The sequence below is a fragment of the Apus apus genome, chromosome 1 (genome assembly GCF_020740795.1).
Source record: "Apus apus isolate bApuApu2 chromosome 1, bApuApu2.pri.cur, whole genome shotgun sequence".
Classification (NCBI taxonomy): Eukaryota; Metazoa; Chordata; class Aves; order Apodiformes; family Apodidae; genus Apus; species Apus apus.
The window spans coordinates 164394545-164419856 of NC_067282.1; the positions used below are offsets into that span (position 1 = coordinate 164394545).

The 25312-nt window shown below is 41.3% G+C and overlaps 1 protein-coding gene and 1 long non-coding RNA gene across 3 annotated transcripts in view; one reads left to right on the forward strand and one right to left on the reverse strand.

Annotated features, from left to right (window-relative positions):
• Positions 1-217: 217 nt before the first annotated feature.
• LIN7A (lin-7 homolog A, crumbs cell polarity complex component) overlaps positions 218-25312 on the forward strand; it is a 49780-nt gene continuing 24685 nt past the window's right edge. Inside the window, exons 1-2 of one of the 2 annotated variants that reach the window (XM_051627323.1) lie at positions 218-437; positions 21566-21684. In XM_051627323.1, coding sequence (XP_051483283.1) covers positions 218-437; positions 21566-21684 — 339 coding nt within the window. The remainder of the gene's footprint in view (positions 438-21565; positions 21685-25312) is intronic. The other variant, XM_051627332.1, reaches the window with a different exon arrangement.
• LOC127388161 (uncharacterized) overlaps positions 21697-25312 on the reverse strand; it is a 33237-nt gene continuing 29621 nt past the window's right edge. Inside the window, exons 3-4 of the long non-coding RNA XR_007890325.1 lie at positions 23648-23731; positions 21697-22685 (exon numbers count right to left, since the gene is read on the reverse strand). This is a non-coding gene — a long non-coding RNA (uncharacterized LOC127388161). The remainder of the gene's footprint in view (positions 22686-23647; positions 23732-25312) is intronic.

A 25312-nucleotide genomic window follows, 5' to 3' on the forward strand; every position in this document is an offset into this window, starting at 1 on the left:
CGGCGGGACCGGCGGCGACCCGCCCCCCCACCCCCGCGCACGCCCCGGGCCAGCCCGGGACCTGCAGGCTGCGGACCCCGGGGCTGTGTCCTGAGGCGAGCGCGGCGAGGCGAGGGCTTCCTCCAGGCCCGGCTCCAGCGGCGCAGCGATGCCGGCAGCCCGCGCCGGGCCGCGCCGAGCCGCCCTGCGGCCGCAGCATCGCGGCGCCCCGTCTGCGATGAGCCGCCCTCTCCTGGGCACCCTCTCCACCCCCGCCGCCTCCTCCTCCTCCTCCTCCCACGGAGCCACCCTCTTCCTCCGCCCCCTCTCCCTGCCAGCCTCCTCCCCGCCCTTCCCCGCACTCCACGCCGGTGCCGGAGCCGCGCGTCATTCGGGCTCCAGCCCCGCCGCAGACATGGCGACACTGACAGCGGTCCAGCCGCTCACGCTGGACAGAGGTAAGCGCGGCTGCCGCCGCCCCCCGACCCGCGCCCTGCCCGGGGGCTTCCCCCGCGGCGCCATCGCGGCGGGCACTGCGCGGCGGCGGCTCTCCGGGCCCCGCGGGGCGGTGGGGCCGGCGCCGCTGGCTGTGGCGGAGGGCGGCGGGGAGGCGCCTCCCCGCGGGGCTCGGGTGGGTGGCAGGAGAAGGGATGAAATAGGGGAAATAAAACTTTGTGCGGGCAGGGGGGCGGGGGTCGGGCTGGCTGGCATCCCGCCGGCGGTGCCGCGGGCGAGGGATGCGGCTCCGGCAGCAGCGCCCCGCTCCGCTCCGCTGCGCCGGGGACGCTCCGCCGTGCGGCTCTGCCGCCCCCGCTCTGCGGGGCTCCCCCCGGGGCGCCCGTCCCCGTGGGTCGTGGTTCTCCGCGGCGGGGGCAGCAGCTCCAGCGCCCGCCGTTCCCCGCAGCGAGTTGGGAGGTCGCACCTCCGGAGGAACCGGTCGTTTGTTGGCGAAATGCGGTGTTTCGGGGGACTGGCGGGAAGGGGTCAGTCGCTGCGACTCGTTCTTGTGCGGTAGCGGTACTACTCTAGAAAAGAGAGCATCTGCGTATTCCTGTAGACAGCGGGTCCAGGTAGGGAGAGCAGTTTGTGTTCTGCTAGCCTGGAGCCTGTCAGTAACCGTAGGGAGGTAATCTAAGAGGGTGCTGAAACCTTAAAAGTTATGTTGAAATTCAACTTTTGTCTGTACGAATTGGACCTTTCCTTTGCAGTGCATTTGTGCTTCTAATAAGGCTCAGCTGAAATGTTGTTAGATTTCCTTGCATTATGGAGGAGAGTAACCATTCTGATTTGTTTTGCTCCCTCGGCTCCCTCAGTTAGGTCCCCACGCTACTCACACTGCATCCTGAACTACCAGGTTGTCCTTCCTCCTGACTTGCATCCAGAGGCGCTGCGAGGCTCCCAGCACATACGAATCTTGTGCTCTTTCTTGAAAGTGCGATTGAGGCCAGTGCCTTCGTTTTTAAAATTCTTTTTTTCCGGAGGATTAAGATGGGCATTCAAAGCATGACAGAGAGCTTCTTGTTGTAAGTCATATGCAAAGGAACCTGATGAACTCAGTTTCAAAATGATAAAGCAGAGGTAGGCACCTTTACTGGGACCCGGTTGAGAGCAAAACAGTCCACAGAGTCTTCTAAATACAGTGTGCTGGATGACTTAAATTCCAGCATTAGTAGAAAGGGAGGATATGAAGTTATTCGTACTGAAATATGAAAGTGCTAGCATGCACTTCAAATTAAACTGCTCAGAAATCCACTGTGTAATCTACAGTTTCACCCTAATACCGTTTTCAGTAAGCAGGACAAATCTATTTCCTGGCAAAGAGTTGAACAGATGGCAATCCATTAGCAAACCTGGCTTTTCAAAGAAAAGTATTACTATTTCAGGATTACATATTCCTTTTCATTACATGCAGAAGAGCATTTTGTCAGAGGCATACACTTGATCACCAAAACATGTTGGTGCTGTATCACCTGAAGATGGTGGGCTGAAGCAACCCCAGGAGCCACTAGACTAAGCCCAGTGCTTCCAGATACTTCCTCTGTAATTGTTCTTTTGCAGTCACAGAAGAAGGAAAGTGCTACATGGTGAGATTTTACAGATTTCTGCTACTTTTATTAAAGCAGGCACAGCTATGTTTACTGTCACTGTGCTTTGCACAGCTCTGCTGTGACCTAGACACAGCCCTGAAAAGACTTACACTCTCATGTACGCTTTCTATGTCCCGTGGAGAACTCAGCGCTGTGAGAAAATAGCAAGTGCTTAAGAAGAGGAAGCATTAATAACCATGCATTGCTGAGGGAATTGCTGCTTGATGTCTGATCAGGAAGTGTTCAGCATTTCCTTCTGTTAAGGGTCACCAAAACAGTGAGACATTGTATAGATACATACATCAGAAATCTGAATTAGTCTCTGACGTGGTCTCCTGGACAGAAAAAATACACAGTGTTCTAGATGGTAGCTCTAGATGGGAGCTTTCTTAACACTTGACGTAAATGACATTCAAAACCGGTATGGTAAAATGAATTACCATTTAAAGGTGAAGGGCGTGTTGTGTGAATGATTGAAAGCCAATTACATTCTGGAAGATTACTTCAATCGAAAGCACAGGAATTAATTTCCTTAATTTCTGTCATCATGTGCCTCTCTACCTGCACAAATGTTTGCTGGTTCCATTAGGGCTCTTTAATATGTGGAACAAGTTCACAAAATAATGGAAATTTTAATCACTTACAATTTAATCTCAAAGGCTTTTGCCTGACCTTTGCGTGGTTCTCTGCTGGGAGGAGGGAAAGGAGTCAGCAGCTCTTTCAGGGAGGAAATGTAAAGCAGTGGAGCTACATGTGGGTACCACGTAGGGAGTTTAAGGAGTGTGGCCTCGGTGTTTGGGAGCTTTAAGAGGGTGTGCTGGTTTGGTGGGTTGTTTGGTAGCGGGGGAAGGGCCACAGGAGTGGCTCGAGAAGCTCCCCCTGCTCCAAAACCCAGCCAAGGAGCCATTAGAGGGACAATAGATGCACCTCTGCGATTAACATACGAAAGAATTAACGTTAACACCTGAGCAGAGAAGCTCTTAGGGGAGAAGAGCTGTGCTGGAGGAGGAGAGAGGTGCTGATGGTTGGTGAGGAAGAAGGGCAAGAAGGTGCCCAAGCAGAAGTTTCCCCGCAACCCATGGCGAGATGTCAGGCTATCCCCTTGCACTCATGGACGAATGTGGTGGAACATTCCCTGAGAGTGCCAGGAGGGGTGAGCTTGGCCAGTGGACTTGGATTTCGTGGCCAGAGGATTTGCTGCCTGTGGACCCTAATTACACAGCTTTGGTAGAACCTGGTGCCAGGGGAGTTTATTCCCAAAAGAGCCCATGACTCTGTGGGAAGCCCAGGCTGGAGCAGCTCTGGACCTCGTGGGAAGGACTCATGAAGGAGAGGTTCGTGGAGGACTCTCTCCCATGGGAGGGACCCTGTGGGGAAGCAGGGGAGGACTGTAAGGAATCCTTCCTGAGGAGGGTGGCATGGCAAGAACCACTAGTTGTGAACTGACTCTAAACCCCATCCCCTGTCCCCCTGTGCCGCTGGGGAGAGGAGGGAGAGAAACCAGGAACAAAGCAATTTGGGGCCGGGAAGAAGGGAGGGGTGGGGTAACATATGCAAGCCCTGCTCTTTGTGCTGTGTCCTCTGTGTGTTTGATTAGTGTGAAATTAAATGATTATTTTTTCCCCAAGTTGAGTCTGTTTTGCCCGGGACCTTAATGAGTGAAGAACCCTCCTTGTCCTTTGTCTCAACCCAGGAGCTTTGTCCTCCTCATCCCAGAGTGTGTGTGTGTGGGGGGGAATTGAGTGAGCAGCCATGGGTTTGTTCCTTTTGTGGTCATGTTGGGCCCAAACCACGACATTAATGGTGAGCCAGGCAGGAGAGAGTCAAGGAACCACGACAGAGGGGGAAGAGCTTGCCTGCCAGGCATCTTCCAACAGCCAAGTAAGTCTTCACTGTAAAAAAATGCTCCCTTCCTATCTATATTGCATATGTCCTACATCCTGAATCGATACCACCCCATCAGTAATCCCCAGTGTCCATCAGAGCTAAGTGGGGATTTTTTTTAGGCCCATTCAAAGCTTAAATTCTAAAGGTGTAGGGAACTATACCTTGTTGGAGGTTGAGACAGAAAGTTACAATGATGTATTTCATAAAATAACAAGCAAAAAAAGTAAGGTCGGGTTGTTCTTTTTCTTCTTTTTTTCATTTATGTTCAAGGTTATGGATTTTTAAGTATGTTCCCAGATTAATTTGCCTGCACCAAAAAAAAGCCAAAGCAATCACTCCAAACCAAAAGGGAAATGTTTAAAACCACCTACAGAATTATTTTTTACTTTTCCCGCAGGTATGTCCTTCATAAAAACTTGACAGATACCCATTTCGGTTACATAAAGCACTGATTGCAATTAGTTGGTATTTTCATAGAATCATAGAATGGTTTGGGTTGGAAGGGACCTTTAAGATTATCTAGTTCCAAACCCCCTGCCTGGGCAGGGACACCTTCCACTAGAATGGGTTGCTCAAAGCCCAGTCTGGCCTTGAACACTTCCAGGGAGGGGGCATCCACAACCTCCCTGGGCGACCTGTTCCAATGTCTCACCACCATTACACTAAAGCTAAATCTCCCCTCTTCCAGTTTGAAACTATTATCCCTTGTCCTATCACTACATGCCCTTGTAAAAAGTCCTTCCCCAACTTTTCTGTACATCCCTTCAGACAATGGAAGGCCATTATGAGGTCTGCTTGGAGCCTTCTCTTCTCCAGGCTGAAGAGCCCCAACTCTCTCAGCCTGTCTTTGTAGGAGAGGTGCTCCAGCCCTCTGATTATCTTCATGGCCCTTCTCTGGACTTGCTCCAAGAGCATTATGTCCTTCCTGTGTTGAGGGCTCCAGAACTGGACACAGTACTTTAGGTGGTGTCTCAAGAGTGTCGAGTAGAGGGGCAGAATCACCTCTGTCAACCTGCTGGCCATGCTTCTTTTGGTGCAGCACAGGATACAGTTGTCTTTCTGGGCTGCAGGTGCACATTGTTGAGCTTCTCATTGACTACTACCCCCAGGTCCTTCTCAAGGCTGTTCTCAATCCATTCTCTCCTCAGCCTGTATTTATACTTGGGATTGCACTGACCCAGGTGCAGGACCTTGTACATGGCCTTGTTGAACTTCAGGAGGTTGACATGGGCCCACCTTTCAAGCCTGTCAGGGTACCTCTGGATGGCATCCATTCCCTCCAGTGTGTCAACCACACCACACAGCATGGTATTGTCAGCAGACACACTGAGGCAGCTCTCAATCCTCGTGTCCATATCGCTGACAAAGATGTTAAACAGCACCAGTGCCAGTACCGGCCCCTGAGGAACACCATTCATCACTGTTCTCCATCTGGACATTGAGCTGTTAATCACTACTCCCTCAGTGTGACCATCCAGCCAATTCCTTATCTACTGAGTGGTCCATCCATCCTTTTAATTTTGAGACCAGGATGTCATGTGGGACAGTATTGAACACTTTGCACAGGTCTGGGTAGATGACATTGGTTGCTCTTGCCTTGTCCACCAATGCTGTGACCCCATCATAAAAGGCCACCAAATTTGTCAGACAGGATTTTCCCTTACTGGTGAAGACTGAGGCAAAAAAGTTGTTCCGTACCTCAGCCTTTTCCCTATCGTGCATGACAAGGTCTCGTGTTTCCTTCTGCAGAGTACCTACATTTTCCGTGTGCTGCCTCTTACTGCTGATGTACCTGTAGAAACCCTTCTGATTACCCCTGCTGTCCCTGGCCAGGTTCAACTATCTGGGCTTTAGCTTTCCTAACCTGATTCCTGACTTCTTGGACAACTTTGTATTTCTCCCAGGCTACCTGACCCTCCTTCCACCCTTTGAAGACTTTATTTTTTCATCTAAGAGTGACCAGGAGCTCTTCATTCATCCATGCAGGTCTCCTGGCATTCTTGCCTGCCTTTGCCTTCCTTCCCTCTCCTCCCTCTCCTCCGTCTCCTCCCTCTACTCCCTCCCTCCTCTCCCTTCCCTTCCTTCCCTCATATAGAGACTGGCAGTGCCCTTCTCCATTTTCAGTGTCCAGCAACCCATTGTCCTCCTCTAATCCTCTCTTATTCCGCTGTCCAATGACCATCGGCACCTCACCAGCCTGGTGTTGTCTTAAATGTGATATACACATTCACCAGCAATGTTCTGCTTTTCTCCAAGTGCAATGTCATCATCCACAGCCAGCTCAGCCTCCTTGCTGTTCTCTGAGGACCTCCTGTGTGCCGCAGGTACACATCATGAGCAATTAGAAATTAAAGGAAGCTTCTTGTGACTGGGATCGCTTAAAGGGTTTGTTAGCACAGTCTGGTGAAAGCATTTTCTTCAAGTACCATTATGCTCCCAGAAGCACATTGGGAGGGAAGATTTCTGCACTTTCCCTTAGCACTCATTTTAGGAGTGATTACATGAAGGCCTGCAAATTGAAGCAGACATCTTTCTAGCTATGCATAATAGATGTTCCACTCTCTCTGAACTTCTTTATTTTGCTAAATGTCTGGCAATTTTTTCATAATGCTTATCTTATTAGATATTTTATATCTACATCTATTTATGTCTATCTACAGATAGTAAAATTTTACTTCTGCTCTTCCTTCTAAGATGAAAAGCTGCTCTGAAAGAAAGCTGGCTGTGTGTTTTTTTCATATTGCAAATAACATCAATTCCATTTCCTCTGCATAGAATCATGAAAGTGTCAGCTTTAAAAATGCACTTTTCAAAAGTTCTTCTTGTTTTTGAAGATATTATACAATTAGCCTGCGCAAAGACCATCTCGTGATTAAGAGCAAGGGAATATCTTTTCATGAGAAGGGTGGCTTTCAACTCTCTTTTCTTAATAATCCGTGTCTTATTAGGTTTTTCCTTACATAGTTGCTATTCATGTCACTGATAATTTCACTTCATGTGACTGAGGATAAAAGAAGAAATTTGAATAGACTGAATATACAGTGCTGATGTTTTAATCCCTGAAAAGTTCCATAACAAGGTCATAGCTATTGGCTATTGACAACCAAATTTCTCTTGCTTTCAAACACATCCTTGAAAACTGGAAAGACTTCCTGCTGTTTGGTTGTAATGCGTAACTGAGCTTTGTTGGTTTTTTATTAATTCAAGCAAATGTTTTTCCAGTGGAGTGGGTGTCCTAAAACTTCCTGAAAATCCTTTATGAAGCACCATGTTCAGTGATAATAAGAGTACGAATGAGTTTGGAATCACCATTGGCTGTTAGAGGTGGTAGACAAATGTGGTCAGGTGTGGTACTGGATGGCATCTGATCATTAATATACACTGGTACTTGCTAGAGTCTTCCTTCCTTACTCTTCTCTTCCTGTCATTTTGCTTCTCATTACATCTTTGTGACCTACATAAATGGGGATTTTTTTCCCTATCTATGCCCACCATATGTATATAAAAGAAATTGTATCGAATGTAAGTTGTGGTAGACTCTGCATATATTAGTATAATGTATATTATCTTGGGGAAAAAATATGTGACATTCTCATTGGGAAGAGAAAATCAAGTTCGTACAGTGTGAAATACAGTCCTTGGCAGAGGTGCAGCATGAGACCAGATCTCTCTTGCACAGGGTGAAGCCCTGTGGAGCAGTGCTAAGCGATGTGCTGCTCCCTGCCTGGTTTCCTATCTGTCACCAGGATGTCTTCTCTTGCTCTTCAGCCTAGTGTGCAAAAATTGAAAAATACTTTTGAAAGTGTCACGCACTTTAAATGTAACATTTAAATGTAACATTTTTCTGGTATGCCAACTGAGGACATACAAATAACCAAATTCATTCTTCCAAGGAAAAAAAAAAAAGGCCTATCGTTTGTAAGATAGTCTGTGACAGTTCTGGTCACAGACTGAGATGTTTGGCTGTTTATTTACATCAGTGTGTCAACATTTTAAATTTTTTTTAATATATTTTTATGAAGGGATGGATTAAGTTTAACAGATTGAGCCATTGATGACTGGGGATGTTTTGTGCAAGTCCATGTGGCTGAAGTGTTGGTTAGTTAAGTGTGAAGTTCAGCTGTGCCTCTGGCAGCACTGGAGCGGGAGTAGGAGCAAGTACCTACTTAAGTGTCACCTTTGGTTTTTATGAGCAGTGTAAAAATACATGGTTCAAAAAGTTAAATGCAGATGTCCAGATTAAATGTCTCTGACCGTACAGGCCTGATCTGAAGAGGTTCTTTGGCATATGGCAGAGTGGGAGCTCTGTGCCAGGCTGGACATGTCTGAGGCAGGCTGGGTGCCCACAGAACCACAACCCTTTGGCCAGCCTCACCCTCGCAGAGGGGGCCCTGTCCTCCAGCCCAGAGTGACTCACGGTGATACAGAATTTGAGTTGTGCCAGGGCACAGCAGGTGGAAGTGAATTAAAGTTCATCATACTGTCTTCAGTGTGCAGCAGGTGCTGTAAGAGCTGCACCTGTACACAGATGCATGGAAACGTCTTCTGCAAAACTTGTGGCATCTTTTAATGTTAAGTCACCTTTGTGGAGTCTAGAGCGGGAATATCTTAAATTTCTTAATCTGTTTTATAAGTAACATCCCTATGCTGGATCCTAAAAATTTCAGTTTCACACTGATGTCCAAGAGACATTTTTAGAAATATGGAAAAAAGGATTAACTTCTTAATGTAATTGTAAGTAAACAATTTGCTTAAGTATTGCTGGAGTTGGACCTCTCTGATAATGTTAAGAAACTTTTCTTAAAAGTGTGACAGATTACTGAAGTCATCAGCTTTGTTCTGAGTATAATTTGTCCTTTGAGTTCCCTGTTTCAGGACATGTACATGCATATCTCTCTTTAACATAGATGACACTCCTGCAAGTGCAAAAAAATATAAATAGAAGCTTTTGGCTGACCTGTGCTATTCATCTACAGAATGATGTTTGTGTAGGTAATGAATAGATTTTGAAAAATTAAATATGTAAAACTGTTCCTTCTAGTTACTCATTAGAAGCACAGATAATGAGAAGCTGAGGATTTAAGATGAAGCTAAGCGAAGGCAGGTAGATAGTGTTTTGAGAGGCACATAACTGAATTTGTAAGTCTGCCTTCCTCATGCACAGCTAGTTTGCTTCACATGATGCATTTTTGGCATTTTAAAAATAATAGTTACTAATGTGCTGTAAACTGTGCATGTATGTATAAATCCAGGCATTTTCAAAGTTAATCTCAGTCAGTTTAATCTTCTTTTGAGGTTTTTTTTTTTTGATGGTGAGTCAGCCTCTGAATGAGAAACGTTCAACTGTTAAGTCTCTATTCAGATGAGAAGACTTGATTCAGAAATGCACATTTGCATACTAACTGTGTTTTCCTGAATATTTAAACCACAAACTCAAATCTTATATAAGTTAAATACAGAAGGGGGGGGGGAGGGTGTGTATGTGTGTGTTTGAGAACGTCTTTCACCAGCGTCCAAAACCAAGTGGTTGAATAAACCGCAAATGTAATTCCGCTAAGTTACCAGGAAATGCATACAGCTTCTCCTAATGAGTCGTTAATTTACAGCTACTTTACTAATAATCATTAAAGTTAAAAAAAAAGAAAAAACAGAAAAAAATTGTAAAACTCAGTTTCCAGAAGAGATTGGAGGAGGATTATTCTTTATTATTTAAAAGATGGAACAATGAAGTATCCATTAATAAAAAGCATCAAAGCATTTATTTTAATTGTTTCTGTTTAAACATGGATAATTGTATAAGGAAGAGTGTTGTTCAAAACAGGCTCTTAATGTATTTCTCTTGAACCAAAATTAGATTTTTTACTGGTTCTTTTCAACAGAAGCCCTTGTTTAATCAGTTAATCCTTCACATCCACTAACTCTTTAATTTTCTGTTTCAGCCATGTTTTCTGAAAAAGACTAAAGCTCCTAGACCTTAAGGTATCTGTTCCTCTACAGTCAGTTAAGCACTGTGGAAGAACGTACTTGAAATAGATTAGGGCTATGACTGTGGCCATCAGCTGCAATCTTAGTCCTCAGAAATTTATTCGCCATCATCTCTTCACTTGACAACAGATTTGGCAGCAGTGTTTTTTGTCAAATGCTATTTATTTAAGGGTGGTAAGACACTGGCACAGATTGCCCAGAGAAGGGGCTTTGAGCAGCCTGGTCTAGTGGGAAGTGTCCCTGCCCAATGCAGGGGGATTGGAACTGGATGATCTTTGAGGTCCCTTCCAACCCAAACCATTATAGGATTCTATTTACTGGATCAGCACAGGAACAAAAGAACAATATAGCTGTTCTTCTACAGAGCTAGGCCAAGGAAACTTGAAGTGGGCATGATGGCTTTAAAATCTGTGAAGCAGTCTTTGGAGAAAGAGGTGGCTCTATGTCTGATCCCTGGCATAGCCGGATAGTCTTGTAACCCAACATTAATAGCTCTGGAGTTTCTGCTGATTTATACCATCTATTTTGCTTCCTAAAAGTGCAACCACATCAAAGTAAGCCAGGTATGCTCCTCCTGTCTTAGGTAGATACCTTGTGAAATCAGGCTGTAACCTGAGATAAGCTACAATTCTGCTCCTATTTCCAGCATCATTCAACATATAGGACACCAGACAACAGCACTGCAAAGATGACAGTGAGCTCTCTTTCTCTCACAAGGGTTTTCTCTTTCTCACAAGGGTTTTCTCTTTCTCACAAGGGTTTTCTGTTTCAAATTGTGGTTCATAACTTGCAGCAGCAATTTAATATAGTCACAACTTTCTTCTAAGATCATATGTGTTTCAAAGTTGAAAATTAACAGTGGTCACTGTTTGACGTCAACAAACGGCATATCTGTGCTGCCTAGTTTTGCAGGGATTTATTAACAAAGGATGTTATTTATGTTGCTTTCTTCTTGCTGTTGTAGCTTTTCACATGCAGGCTTTCACATGAACAGGGTTTTTCCTTTCCTAAGAAATGAACAGCGTGTAGGCAGCTACCAGAGGGATTCAATCTAGAAAAAAAGCAATATCCATAAATGCGCTAAAACTGAAGAGAGAATATTAACTTTCTTCTTGTAACCTGAGTCTGCAGGTAAATTTGTTGGGTATGTGTATGTAACGACTGCGTCACATCCATTGTATTCCAGAAATGCCATCTTTTCACTGTTGTCTCACTGAAGTTTCAAACCATCTAGAAAAACAGAAGATAAATTAATGCTGCTAGACTTCAAGTGACAATTGTCACTATTGCCAGTAGCCCACAGCCATCTTTCTCCTCTTTCTGGTAATAACAGAAAAAGATTTAAGACTGAGATCAGCTGTAGAGATAAGAGCTGAGGAGAGGCAGCAGGAAACTCTAGTAACGACATAGGAGCAAAAAAAGTGAGAGTTACTGCTTTGGCTCAAACACGCTGCCTGTTGTGAAGGAGAATTACCATCCCTAAGTTAACCTCACCTCCCTTTGCGAAACACCTGTTGGGGCCTTGTTTTCCCTCTTCCTGTCTTCTGCCCTGCCAACTAAAATTTCTCTGATGCAAATTAAAAACACTGCTGAAAGTATCAGTGTTGGAAAGGCCAATACTTTTGTTTTGTGATAATCACATAGGATGCATAAATACTTGCTTTTGCTTAGGCAGGGGAACAAGAAAATGGATTTCAGCTAAGAGAAGAGTGTGTTGGTTTTCTTCCTGTTTTCCTTTGTTCAGGCAAGCTTATTCCTAGTAATTATTTCTGGTTTTTACTTCTCTATGTTAGTAAAATTTTTCGTTCCTTCACTGATTTTTATGTTTTTCGCTATATGTTTGTGGTGTTCTGTTAAGTAGGATCCTTGAAGTATGTTAATGAACCAGCCTTTTCATTCTTTTAATCTGGGATCAGTGTTGACATTTGCAGTTTCAGCAAAGTGTCCAGTGTGCTTTTCTCTAGAGCTTAAAGCAGCTCCACTCCAGCCTGGTGAGCAGTCTCTGCTGAGGTGGAACTGATCCTGCAAGATCAAGTGATTTTGTAATCAGGAGACAGATGAGGCTGGTGGAGAGTTGTCAAGGCATCTCTTTACAAGGTATCTATGACTACGTGAGGCAGTAGGCAGCTTCCTTGTTTTCAGGTGGTTCAACTTGTAGGAACTTAAATCATTAAGACCACCTCTCTTTACCTGAATTTCTCAGGAAGTAACAGCTTTGCTTCAAAGCATTTTCTTTTTGTTGTTTCATTGTTTCAGGAAGTTCAGGCAGAACACTTTACATGGCCTTTGCAAGCAAATAACTGCTTTGGGCACCTGAGACCTCTCTTTTTCCTATTTTTAAACATACTTTTAAGAAATCAAAATAAAGTAACACAAAATCTGAAACTACAAAATATCCTGCTTCCTTCAGGGAACAAGGGTTAATGCTTTTTATTTAACAAATTAATATATATTTAGATATTAATAACATGCATAATATGTATTTACTTGAATACAAAAAGAACTTTTCTGCTAAGTCCCAAAAAACCTGTTATCTTTTTCTGTCATACTTGTAGCCAGCCATCTCTCATCAAAAAAAGGACAAGAAACATGTCTTCCCTGTTCTATTCAGCAGTAAGTAGCTACATATAAATTAGAGTTATGGTCACAAAGAGCAGTTGTGATTAAGCAGTATAAAACTAAAATTGTATACAGTGGGGGGGGGGGGGGAGGGGTGGAAATTACCACCCCTTACCTTTTGTCCACAGCCAATGCAGATGAAAAATCATTACATTCTGGTCTAACTACTGTGCTAGAAAATACCAGAGTTTTAAATGCTCCTCTATTCTTTGCAATTTCAGCTTTATTTTTTAATCTTCTATCTTAAAAGATAATTTGTTAACTTGTTTTCATACTGGTGCTGTGTTCAGTGCCTTCTGTAGTAAAGCAGTGAGTGCTGTCAAATGTAAAGGGTTAGTATATCTGTGATTTCTTGGTTTCTCACAGACAGCAAAATCTTCTGGTGAAAATTTTCACCCTCATATTTCTGCACCTCCTCATCTTGATTGCTGTAGGAACTGTAATGAAACTAATAATTTGGAAGAACGAAAATTAAATCTGCATTTAAAAATTACTAGATTTTATTATTAATTTTAAATGCCCATCTTTGAAAATTCTGAATTCTTTAGGTCTCAAATTAAACCAGTGAAACTCTTCATACTGAAATAATAACGTTACCTATTAAGTCGTTCTTTACTGTTTTGTGATTTATTGTTACTCCTTTAAATAGAAGCAGTGAAAATGTGACAGTAGCAAGCTGCTTTCTCTGAGTATCTGATGAACTTCAGTAGTTTTAGGACATCTATAGGTCTGTCTCAAACACACACCAAAAACTCCAAAATCTGAATATTGCCAACAAATCTGTTCCTGTTAAAGCTATGAAAAATTTCTAGCTGAGGAAAAGAACAGAAATCACTGGTTAAAAGTTAGGAGATTGGAAAGGCTGGAGACCACTCAGACATTGTCAACATTGTCAGGATCAAAGAACATAGGGAAGCACAATTTTTTTCAGTTAAGAGAACCTTTTGAATGTTGAATATGAGCAAGTACACAGGAACAGCATGCCCAAGATGGCAGTATATCAGTATTTCAGATAGAATGCCTGAAACAGTAAAAGTGACTGAAATTGCGGGAGAGCCCAGGAGTGCTTTTGTGGTGTTGAGGATGCTGGATGGAGGAGTCTCCACACACTTTGCTGTCTGTATTTGGATCACAGGTGACACTGCTTTCCCTGCAAATAAACTGTCCTTTCTATAGGTTACCTTGCAAAACATCTCAGACCTTTGCTGTCATATTCAGGTATTCCTTCTAAAGCCGCTGGGAAAAGTCATGGCATTCTACCCTGACTTGGGGTGTACAACAGCTTGGTCACAAGTTCTGTATCTGAGAAATGGAATGAAGCAGAGAACTTGGTTGCCCATGCTGTACTTGAGAAGCTAGAGCCAGACAGAACCTGGGTAAAGCTCAGACATAAAGAAACATACAGACCAAAACATAGTCCGATGAGTAGCCAAAGAAAATGAGCCTGCCTGAGGCAGTGGGGGAATGTATGTACAAACCCATGGGGCTATGCCACTAATGTCATTGGGAGCAGTTGTTTCACATTCGGCATAATGAGACAGACAGAGGTATACTTGGTCATATCTCATGGTTGATTTTTCGTATACATTAACAAGAAAAAAAATTCCATAAAATCATTGCTTAAGGCATTTTAAAAAGCTTTAAATAAAATGCATTGGTCTGTCTGCTAATGACACTGTTCTTGTCAAATGTAACTGTTCTGAAGTATGGTGTCTCCGGGACCACTTGGAAGCAGATGTGCATGAGTCATTCATTATATATCTGGACAGTAAGAGTGGGCTTCATCGTACTGATGTAGATGTCTAATATGTAGGATGCAGGCATTTACATCTGAGCTAATCATGTAGTCTCCCTTTGTAGTCAACAAAGGGAACAGGCACTCCCAGAGTATGATTCATCTCATCTAAAATAGGTCAGATGAATTGTAGCCTCAAAGTGTCTGTTTTCCCTCATTGACTGTAGCAGCAGTCGAGGGTGAGTCGCTGAGCTCTCAATGTCTACAACACAAGTGTGGCAAGTTGAAACCCTCGCCACAAGCTGAATCATGAGAGCTCTATTTGGTTATGCTTTGTTATATTCATTTGTGCATTCATAGCATTGTTTAACCACAGGAGTGGAAAATAACAATGCAGTAAATCTACAACTTCTACTCATATCGTCTGAACTAGAGTATGAAAACACTGGTATTACTATTGTTGTTGCAATTAAGTTGAATAGACCTCACAGATACACACTACAAAGTGTTGAATAATATTGCTATATTCTAACAGCTTAGCTCAGTGCTCCATGCGCATCCAGTCTGATGTACCATCATGAAGTGCACCTTTATACTTACTGATCAGCATGAAATTTTGTGCAAGACAAACATTTTTACTTAAATGAGCAAAAAAGGCTGCTCTCTGGCTTGATTCTTCTCAACTCTCCAGATTTGATTAAATAAATATATTAAATTAATAGAAGAGCACTTACATTTCAGGAGGGCACTGTGTTGGTAGTAAGGAAGCAAAGAGGTGAAAGGAGCCATAGTGGGCAGTCTGGTATTTGATACCAGAGTGAGAATCGCCATGTGGTACAACACGGCGACTAACAACTCAGCTCTACTAATACAGAAGATTTTCAAAAGATACATGCTGGAAATTTTTCAAAGCTGGTGCTTTAACTGTGAAGTCCCATAAATAGATTAGTACAATGTACTGGGAATACTGGCTATGAATTATGAATGAACTTTGCTAATCACCATGACATTCAGAATGCCCAACCATTGATTACCTACTGTCATTTGGTAGTCTTTGGAGATGACTGCTAAATATAATAAAACATACAGTGTAGGGTTTAGGAAGATTAAAACTTGACAGAATAACATTAAGAATTCTGGAATGCATTCTCATGACCTTAAAAGAGTAACTAAACTGGAACAAAAGTATAGGAGGAATGAAAAACTACTGACAATTATAAGGACCTGTCATGCAAATTCTCCACCTTCAGCCTCATTAAAGGTCTTCAAGTACAACAGAACAGAACTTGAAAATTGCCAGGATTATTATTCTGTAATGCCATGGTGAAGCTAGTGAATATTTTAGAGACTTACTGAGTATCCTTGCTGTCAATTTGTAGTGATGTTCCACCTCTTTGAGGTACCAAAGGGTGTTTTTTATGCAGTATATATACTTTTTCTAGTAACAAGCATATTAATGCAGTGAAGGTCTCCAGAATTAACAGCAATGAGGCATAAAGAAAGCTTAAGAAGGTGAGAAGACTGTAGTCTTATATCTTGTTAATAAACAAGCAATTACTGTATTTTGGCTTTGAGAACAACCCAACAAGGTGATTCCAAAATAGTGATTAGATTAGAGAAATACTGTTTCCAAGTAGTTACGGTTTGAATCCAAACTAATGTTATATAGCATTGTAGCTGCTATTTAATTCCCTAATAGTCTTTTAAGTTGGAGAAAAGTATGTTTATTTTAGGGACTGCAAACCAACTCACTTACTGACTAGTACAAGAGGGAAAGTTAGATTATAGAATCATAGAATGGTTTGGGCTGGAAGGGACCTTAACAGTTTTCACATTACAGTATAATGCAAGTGTGTTCTTTTTCAAGAGTCATTCTGGTATTAAATGAGACACATTTAGCATGCTAAAATAATTTGCTACACTTTTCCTAATAATTTTCAACCTGACTAAACTGAAACAAACATAAAACCGGCACAAAATCTAACAGAGTGAAACCCCAGACTGGCCAAGTTTCACAGAGTGCCAGAGCTTGTTTCCAGTTTCAACAGAAGTGTGGAAGAGCACCAACTTCAGACCAGCCAGTCTTCTTTTTGTGGATTCATAATTTGGTTATGAGTTATAAAAGCTGAAATGCAAAATATTGGAGATAGCATTTACTTTTCAAAACATCCATCAAATTCAACAGATCAGTCTACATTGTGTCTTACTAGATGTTTGAACAAGAAACAGAGTGAAAACAGTAAATAATAGAACAAAGTGATAACTAAGCCAGATGAACTTTTTTTTTCAACTGCACTGTGCTATATGGCTGTGTATACATGATTCAACATCAGGAATGTTCCCCCTGAATCACACTGTGATATCCATGTTCTAGTGATTCCTCTCTTTCTTAAGAGTTTGTATAGTAACTAACTGCTTGTGTCCAGCTAACAATGCGAATGAAACCTCATTCAAATGAAAATACAGAAAGAACACTTTGACTTTTTTTTTTTTTTCTGAGAGTCATGCTTTTCTTTTGATGAGTGCACTTGATAGAATGCATTCCACCCACAGCCCCCAGCCTCCTCAGTGTTTCACTGGTAATGTGACCTACCACAATGAAACAGTATTATTTCCTGAAAGGCTGTAGGCAAGCATGATGATGAGAAGACAAAAAGGGAAGTGAATATTAAACAGAATGGGAGAGAAGGGAGTTATGCTTATGTGTAACAAAATCAGAAAAAAAATGGTAAAAAGAAAATGTGGTTAGAGTTGGCTATAATAAGAAGGGAAGTAAGTCCATAGTGCATTTGAAGTGTATGCATTGTAGAAAAGAGAAGAATAATTCTACCCACATTGTTACTCAAAATTCCCACCAGTTTTTGTGGGATATTAATTTGGGAAATGAGGATAGACTTCAATGGCATTAGCATGAGTTTAATGTTAGTATAAGGGAGTTCACAATTTGGAAAATAAGTTTGAGTAGGCAAAACAATCATAGAATCATAGAATTCTTAAGGTTGGAAGGGACCTTAAAGATCATCAGGTTCCAACTTCCCTGCTGTGAGCAGGGATACCTCACACTAGACCAGGCTGCACAAAGTCTCATCCTTTTGGAAGTTGTGTTTAAAAAATATCTTTGCGTAAAGGAAGGCCAAGTCAGAAATAAAAAGCAAGGATATTTTTTTTTACATAGAATTTAAGTGTTTTTAACATAATTCCAGGAATGTATTTTTTTTTACATAAATCTAAATAAACACCTACACGCACTATTTTCATCAATTTGCACCTTCCACGAGTATGTAAGGAAACGACATTTAAGAATAATTCCTTGGTGATAATGTTTAGAAGCAAAGCTACTTACCTTTGTAATAAAGTACCGCAGCAGACTAGTACCAATCCTCAAACATATGACAGTAATCTAATTGACTTCAACAGGCGTGGATTCCCTGCTATATGCTTTTTGTTTCAACAGATCTTGAAAATCTTCCTCGTTGTCATCATATCAGTTCTTTAAGCAACACTTAGTTCAACTGAATCATTAACAAGAAACCTATGCATCGCTTAAGTTCTCATTTACTGATAAATTTCACTTTTTAACCTGTCCAAAAGCACTTGTTTGTTCAGCTCTCCCCTTCAGAGTTATTAATGGAAGGAAATACAGCCTATTTCATGAAGTCATATTTTATACGCTCATATTTATACATTTTTAGTCTACTGAAAATCTTCTGGTTTGTACCAACTGTTTTGTTTTGCTTCTGACAAAGCATCAGCTGGTAACAAACAGCTTTGGCCCTCAACACATGCCTCATTTTCATTCTGTAATTTTATCCCATTAAGCTCTTTTATTATTCTATACCATGAGCAGTATCCCACAAGTCATTGCCAAATTGAGCAAACTATGGACTTAATTGTGACAAGAGAAAGAAGACTGCTAGTTGTGAATAATAAAGCAAGAAGTTAGGTAACAGCATTTGTGCATTTTAGCATGCTGGATGAATTTGGAAGTGTGGGAAATCAGAATGCTCTTGGGATACTCTTAACTTTCTTTACCCCAAACCACTTCTTAATCACAAAGTAATCTAGTATTGGCAAGTGACAACTTAATGCCCAGTTTGCCATATGGGTCCACATACGGAACAACCATTTGTTTCATGCGAGACTTTTGAAGTGGAATATGAATTTAACATTTGTATTGTAAAATTCCTCTCTTTAGAAGTGGTTAATTATAATCTAGAATGTGGTCCATGCCCTGGGGAAATGTTTAGAGGTGTCCTTAACTCTTTTAGGTTGATCAGTGCACCCAAAGCTGTTTGTTTTCTTCTGGATCAGAACAAATTTCTCCATCAGTACAAATCTTTCATTGAATATCGTTCAGTTCAAGACCATAGCAAATGTGGAAAGGTTTACAGAGTTTTCAGGTGTGGAAATGAAAATAACTCTAAAATAGTAACCAATCTGTCATGTGTGGCACTGACCTTCTACGAGTGTAGTTTGTGACAGACATTTCTAAACTTAACAAAACTGACGATGGAAGGGACCCTGGTCTGATTTGGAGTATCTGAATAGCTGTCGTGTATCACTTGAATTTCAGAGGCCTTAGCTGATCATGTCAGGCTGCTGAAGTTTCTTCAGAATAAATAATCTAATTGCTTTGTGCTGCCTGACATGAGTTTGCACCTTACAACTGGTACTTGTACCTGGGGAGTGTGAGTTTAGTATTTAGCTAACTGCAAGTCTTGGGTGGCAGATGCAGATTTTAAAATAAGAATTCTGAGGTGAGTTATTTGATAGTTTTGCTAGAAAATAAACGTGACATTATTATTATTACTAACAGCATTGAAAAAAAAAAATTCTTTTGCATCATATTTTATTTACTAAATTGTCATTATTTGCACTCCATTGAAACCATTCTCTTCTTAAATCTCAAAACCATCCTCTTTGATATATTAGCTGCCATCATTCATATTCTTCTCTCTGCAATCTCATTTTCTCTTGGTTTCCATGACTGCGTTATTTCCATGGTCTCCTCTTAGCTTTCTGATCATTGCTTCAGTTAAGTGTCTTAGAGGGATCTTTCTTGGTACATCTCCACATCGTTTCTTCCCTTTTTATTTACCAATACAGTGTCAGCTGCTTGAACTCTGTATGTGCAGCTCTCAAACCTGCTTCATTAATCCAGACCTTATTTTTCCCAGGTCTCTGCCTCTCAGATCATCCCTTTTGAATGACATTGGCTGTGTCTTTACCAGCAGGTAGTGTGGAGTGGAGTAACACGGGCAGATCAGGAAAGTAAAAAGGTGGTGCTGAGGACCTTCCTCCCTCATTGTGTGCATTGTGCAGAGAGGTTATTTCAGGCTAGCTGGATACCCACTAGCAGTTAAAGCACTGCTTGGAGCAAAAGCAAAGGTGTAGTGTTTGAACATGGGGTTAGGGTTAGCTTCAGCTCAGAGTTCATGACCTCCAGGACTGCTTTGTGATGCAAACTACAATCCAGTAAGTGGAAACACCCTTCTGAAAGAAATGCTGTGTGCTTTCTGCCATGCTTCCTCTCATAGTTAAGATGTGTCTTTTGACAGATCCCTATAAAACAGCTTGAGGATTATTTGGGTGATACTCTACTGTGGCACAACCTACCATGCTGACCAATTCCCTGCTTCTTTTAATTAAATTGTAAATTTTTGAGGTGTCTTTCCCTAACAGTGATGCAGCTGGGTAATAATTAAATGAAAATTATATTATTATGATTTTACTCCTAATGCAGCTCATCTACTGTAATCTCTTTTCTATTTCCAGAACACTTCTCGTGTCGTTGTGTAAGGCATCTGGTCAGTATAGCTCAGCTACAAGCCAAGAATTGTAAGAACTGTTTTAATTAGAATAATCTCCCAGTCACAAACAGTACAATCTTTGTCATTGGAAAGGAGAATTATATAAGGTTGCTTCTAGCCACTGTGGTCATTTTGGAGTTGTGTCGTTGGGGGGAGGGTGTTTATTTCTTTTTTGTGCCATTAAAGTGTAGAATGAAATGCCTCAAATATTGTTTCATCATTTAGTACTGTTTATTAATTTCATCACTAGGATACAGACCTGTATTTAGTAGAGTGGTGTAACTGGCCAGTGGTGGCTCTGGTAGCCATGCAAAAGATGCTAGAAGATTCAAGAGTGACCACACTGTCAAGATAACAGCATTGCCAGGTTCTACTATACCAGCAAACTTACAGGAAAAGCTGCAAGGTAGCATTAAATGACACAGGAGGAGAAAACCCACCCTCCATTTCAGCTCTGTTATCCTGAAGACTGGCCAGGATATGTATTGCTCAGTTCACTCCTGCCTGTAAGTCAGCATGTCCCTTGCTTGACTAGGTTAGCCTCCGTGAAACTGGCCACTGTTGTGCATCTGTGTCCCCAGCCATAGAGGTCTCTCTCATGGGTTGGTTTTTTGTTGTTTGTTTGGGTTGGGTTGTTTTGCATGTGTCTTGGTAAGAACTGTATAAATTAGAAACTAATGTTAAAGAGGAAAAATACTATGAGAAGGAGGTTGTGGGCACTGTTCAGCTGGACCAGATTCCCACTCACCACACCATATGGCTACTCACTTAAGCCCTCTAGACTGCTCTTCAGAGACACTTTGATATTTTCCTTGAGAATACACAGGTGCTTAAGGAGAATTCAGGCCACCAAAATATTGTTCCATGTATTTCTCTGGGTCATACAGGTTTTGTGTGGCAGACTAGTTTCTGCAGACTTAGACAAGAGCCTCACATTTTTTCTCTTCCCTAGCAGGCTTCCTCTTATCCCCTAGCAGGCTTCTACTTGCCTTTGAAGACTTTCTTTATCAGTAGTAGATATTTAGATTTATGAGAAAGGATCAAATATTTTTCTTCAGTTTTGTTAGTCAAAGAGTGCTTTCAGAAGGGCTCGACTTCATTCTTTCAGACTTTCTGAAAGTGCACCCAAAACTGTTCCTGTGCTACTTAGTCTTATGCAGAAAGTAATAAATATTTTAGGTTTGCTAATATTGTTTAGCTGCTTTGAACTGGTGGCTTTCTTCCAAAGAATGTTTGCAAATAACACTGTCCCTCACTGTGTGTCTGTTGTATGCGTACATACGTTTGTCCATACTTTGGGATTTGGATCTCTCAACAGCAATGTTGTTGCCCATCTGAGGCTAGTATAACACAACATTAATACAGTATGTGTTGCTAGAACTAATTTTAAAATTAACATTGGTATGCCCCATCTAGTCACTGTTTATACTGATCTGTATTCCCTTTTTTTTTTCCCTACTCAGATGTTGCAAGAGCAATTGAGTTACTGGAGAAACTGCAAGAATCTGGGGAGGTACCAGTACACAAGCTACAGTCCCTAAAAAAAGTGCTGCAGAGTGAGTTTTGTACAGCTATCAGAGAGGTATGAAATTGTGTTTTTTAGTTATTTCTCAGAATAACATCCCTCTCCTAAAAGGAAAAGTGTGTTTGCCTTTCAGTGCTTGAGAAGCAGGAGTACCTTGTATAAAGAGTGATGGATGTGAGATGTGTCTGTAGCTGCCTGCTAGCATTGCAGAATGCTGAAGTTACTGAAAAGCACACACAGAAGAGTTGCATCAGCAAGGCATCAAGCCTGAGGCAATTAGCCTTGCTAAGGAGAAAGGGTGATTAATTAGTACTTCAGTATTCTGCTCATGCTGTTTCAGAGTCTGTGGTAACCTGTACAGCACTATGCTGGGATGTGGGGACCTGCCAAGTTGGGTCAGTGCAAGCTTAAATGCCTCTCAGTTGAGCTCAGGTGTGTGATCGGGATGTGCTGATAAGATGAGATTGTGGTGAGAGTCAAACAGTGCAAGCACTGAAGTTAACTGAAGCCGACAGGAATCTTGCCGTGGAAGTCAGTGGTCAGGTCCTGGTGGATCTTGCTCCACATGCCAGAAATCCTTGTCAGATTGCAAAGTACTGTGATCATTACCCTGCCAGCTGTGGTCAGGGGCCTGCCTAAGCACTGCCCAACAGTAGATAAATGATGATTGTTCCTTCTAATTAACTAGAGGAAAAGTAACCCGCTTTCTACATGCATACAAGCAGTATCTTTAAAGCAGTTAATTTACAAATACTTCCATTAGAAGTTTCTTAAGACAGAGACCGGGAATTAATAGAGCATCATTTTAGACTTCTTACCTACAAAATTGAGTGCTGTTAGCCTGCCAGAGAGAAGAAGCTCTAAATGCCTCAATGATGGCAACATCTTTTCATCAGAAAATCTGTAAGAACTTTTGTTTCAGTTTATCTATCTCCTGCCTGGAACTAATCCTCCCTTGCTGAATCGATGGGGAATCTAATGTTCCCTCGATGGTAGCAGGATTGAACTCTTGATAACTAGGCAACAGCAGTATATTGATTGAGTGGACTCCTGGGGGGCTGGAAGGAAGAAAGAGAGGAACAGACATTAGTTTAATAAGCAAAATGTAACACACTCTTTGTTTTAAGGAATATATTCTTCAATGTGAGAAACAGAGAGAGGCTTCCACTTAATTAAATGGCAGTTTTCAAGGCTTTTTAAAGGGAATAGTGTTCTATGCAAATAAATAATGGCATTGAAAAGCTGATAAAATGACTAGTCCTTTCATTTAACCTACTAAATGCTTCTCTAATTAACCAAAGGACATTGAAAAGTTGTGGGGGGTTTGTTCAGATTTTTTTTCCAGATAGCAGGGCCTGGTACACCAGTTTTTAAAGGCACTTTTCAATCTTTGCAGCATCATCAGTGAAATCTTACCACATTTATACTCCTCTCTGAAAAACAGTCTTAGCAGAAGCGAAGGCAAAGCTTGTTGGGTACAGAGACTGGGAATTAGGAAAATGGCTTAGATAAATGCACTTTCAGTTCAGTGAGCTGAAAGTAGGTTTTGACAAAGTCCTCTCAGTGGCATAAAAGGTCTTTATTGCGTGTTGTGCGAAGGCAACCTGCACATGACAGACTATCTAATTACTGTTAGATTCTTACAACCAAATAATAGTCACTTCAGGAAGCCTGGAGCAAGTTGTTACACATGCAATGAGTGGTGATGAATGAGCAGTTACATCAGTTCTACCAACTTCATAAACAAAAACATTTTTTTCTTTTTACATATTTAATATATAATATATATAATATAACCAATCTATCTAATAGATCAATACCAGAAAACATTTCTGCGTGCAAAAAAAAAATACTAATGCCATTCATCACCATGTACGTAAATCTTTTCTTAGAAGAAGTCTCCAAATATAAAAGGCCCAGTAACAAATCTTTTAATTTAGGGAGAGTGGGAGAACTGACATATATACATTGCTAATACTTAAAGTTGTTCAACATATGGCTTCTCTTTTCAGTTACTTACATTAAGCCCTTGGAAGTGTGTAGACTGTAACTCTCTTTTATTCCACCGATTGAAGAGTTGTTGGAAAACTGCAGAAACAAATTTCTTCCATTTAAAAAAAAAAAACAACTAGTAAGAAAAGCATGGTATATTTTGGCTATTTTACATTGTTAGACAGCTCCAAGCACTGCAGCAAGGGCTTGGAGGTTATCTGAGCTGGGTCTTGCAGTTAATCAGTGATGCCCTTCTTGCATGTCCTCCATGTACACTGCAGTTTATGAAAAACTGATAGCTACTTTATTGAACAGCACGGTCTTTTCTGAGTGTATTTGAACTTGAGGCAGGTGAGGGTAGACAGAAATCACCCTACAAATAATCCCTCGCATTGTATTTCTTCTCTTATCCCAATTGCAAGACATGAGAGAAGACATGGTTAGTTCCATCTCTTAGCATCTACTTAGACTAGGGGAGAAAAGTTGTTGACCTTCCATGAGAAGGCATGACAGTCAGTTGGAAGTGACAAGAAAAGTGGGAGTATTTTGAAACACAAGAACCTTCTTGGAGAAGTCAGTGAAGCAGACCATGTGTGAGCAGTAAGTAGGAGTAATTGAAATGGGATGAGGAGCAGTGGCAGGCTTTGTATTACTATGCAAATTCTGGAAGAGGCTGCTTATTATATGCATGCAGAGATTCATATCTGCAGTGTGGTGTGTTCATTGTATAATGCAAGATCTGAGCCTAACTTTCTCTCATCAGAAAATCTAGTAAAAGAGGTTAAGGCTGACTCCTTCAGTCCTATCAATGCCATAATGGAGGAGATTTGGAAAACAGATATTTTCTATTCCAATCTAAGAAGTTATGGACACTTATCCGTCCAGTGAGTTTGCTCTTTAAAATGTGTCCCAGAGAAACTCAGTATTGGGCTGAGTGCAGGTAAAAGGATCAAAGCTAAAATATAATCTGTACAATAATGATTGAATGTGACTTGTCCCTTCTACAAGTAGGAATTCTTTAACTACAGAAGCAGGAGGTCACTTTTAGATCAATTAGTCTTTAAAAAAGATAATTTATTACATTTCATACATTCCAATCTAATATGTTGGAATCTATTAAATGGCTGTAATGAACTGTATTTTTGGGAACTTATTTAGAAAATCAACCCACCAGTTCAAATCCCCCACTAATATTCCACAGAAATAAAATCTTTTTTAAATGACCAAGTGAATGAAATTTAAATAGAAGTACTTTGGATTTTTTTTAGGATGCTGTGTCAGGAAATGGTGATTAATGGTTCTCACTTAGCTTAGTACAAGTACCACCAACTGAAATGTTCTGTCTGGCACTAGGCAAGAATATGTATTAGCTCTGAAGATAATGAAAGTAATTGAAGTCTGTAATGGCCTCAGTATTTCCTTTTCATCTGAAGTGACCCCTAGACCGGAAAACAAGTTAACTGGAGTCTGGTCACATTAAAATGGAGGTTTGGAAAAAAAAATGAATTGCATTTTAAAATTACTTGTTTCAAAAGCTCCCTAGCTACATGAAGATTAATTAGCCTTTTATAGCCTTGTCACCTGGCAAAAGATGCATGAATCTTGTCCATTATACCATTAAGTCCTTTACCCTTCCATGTTTTTTTGCTGTGTATTCAAAGCTGTTCCAATGTCATAGTCTTCTGATTCCCAG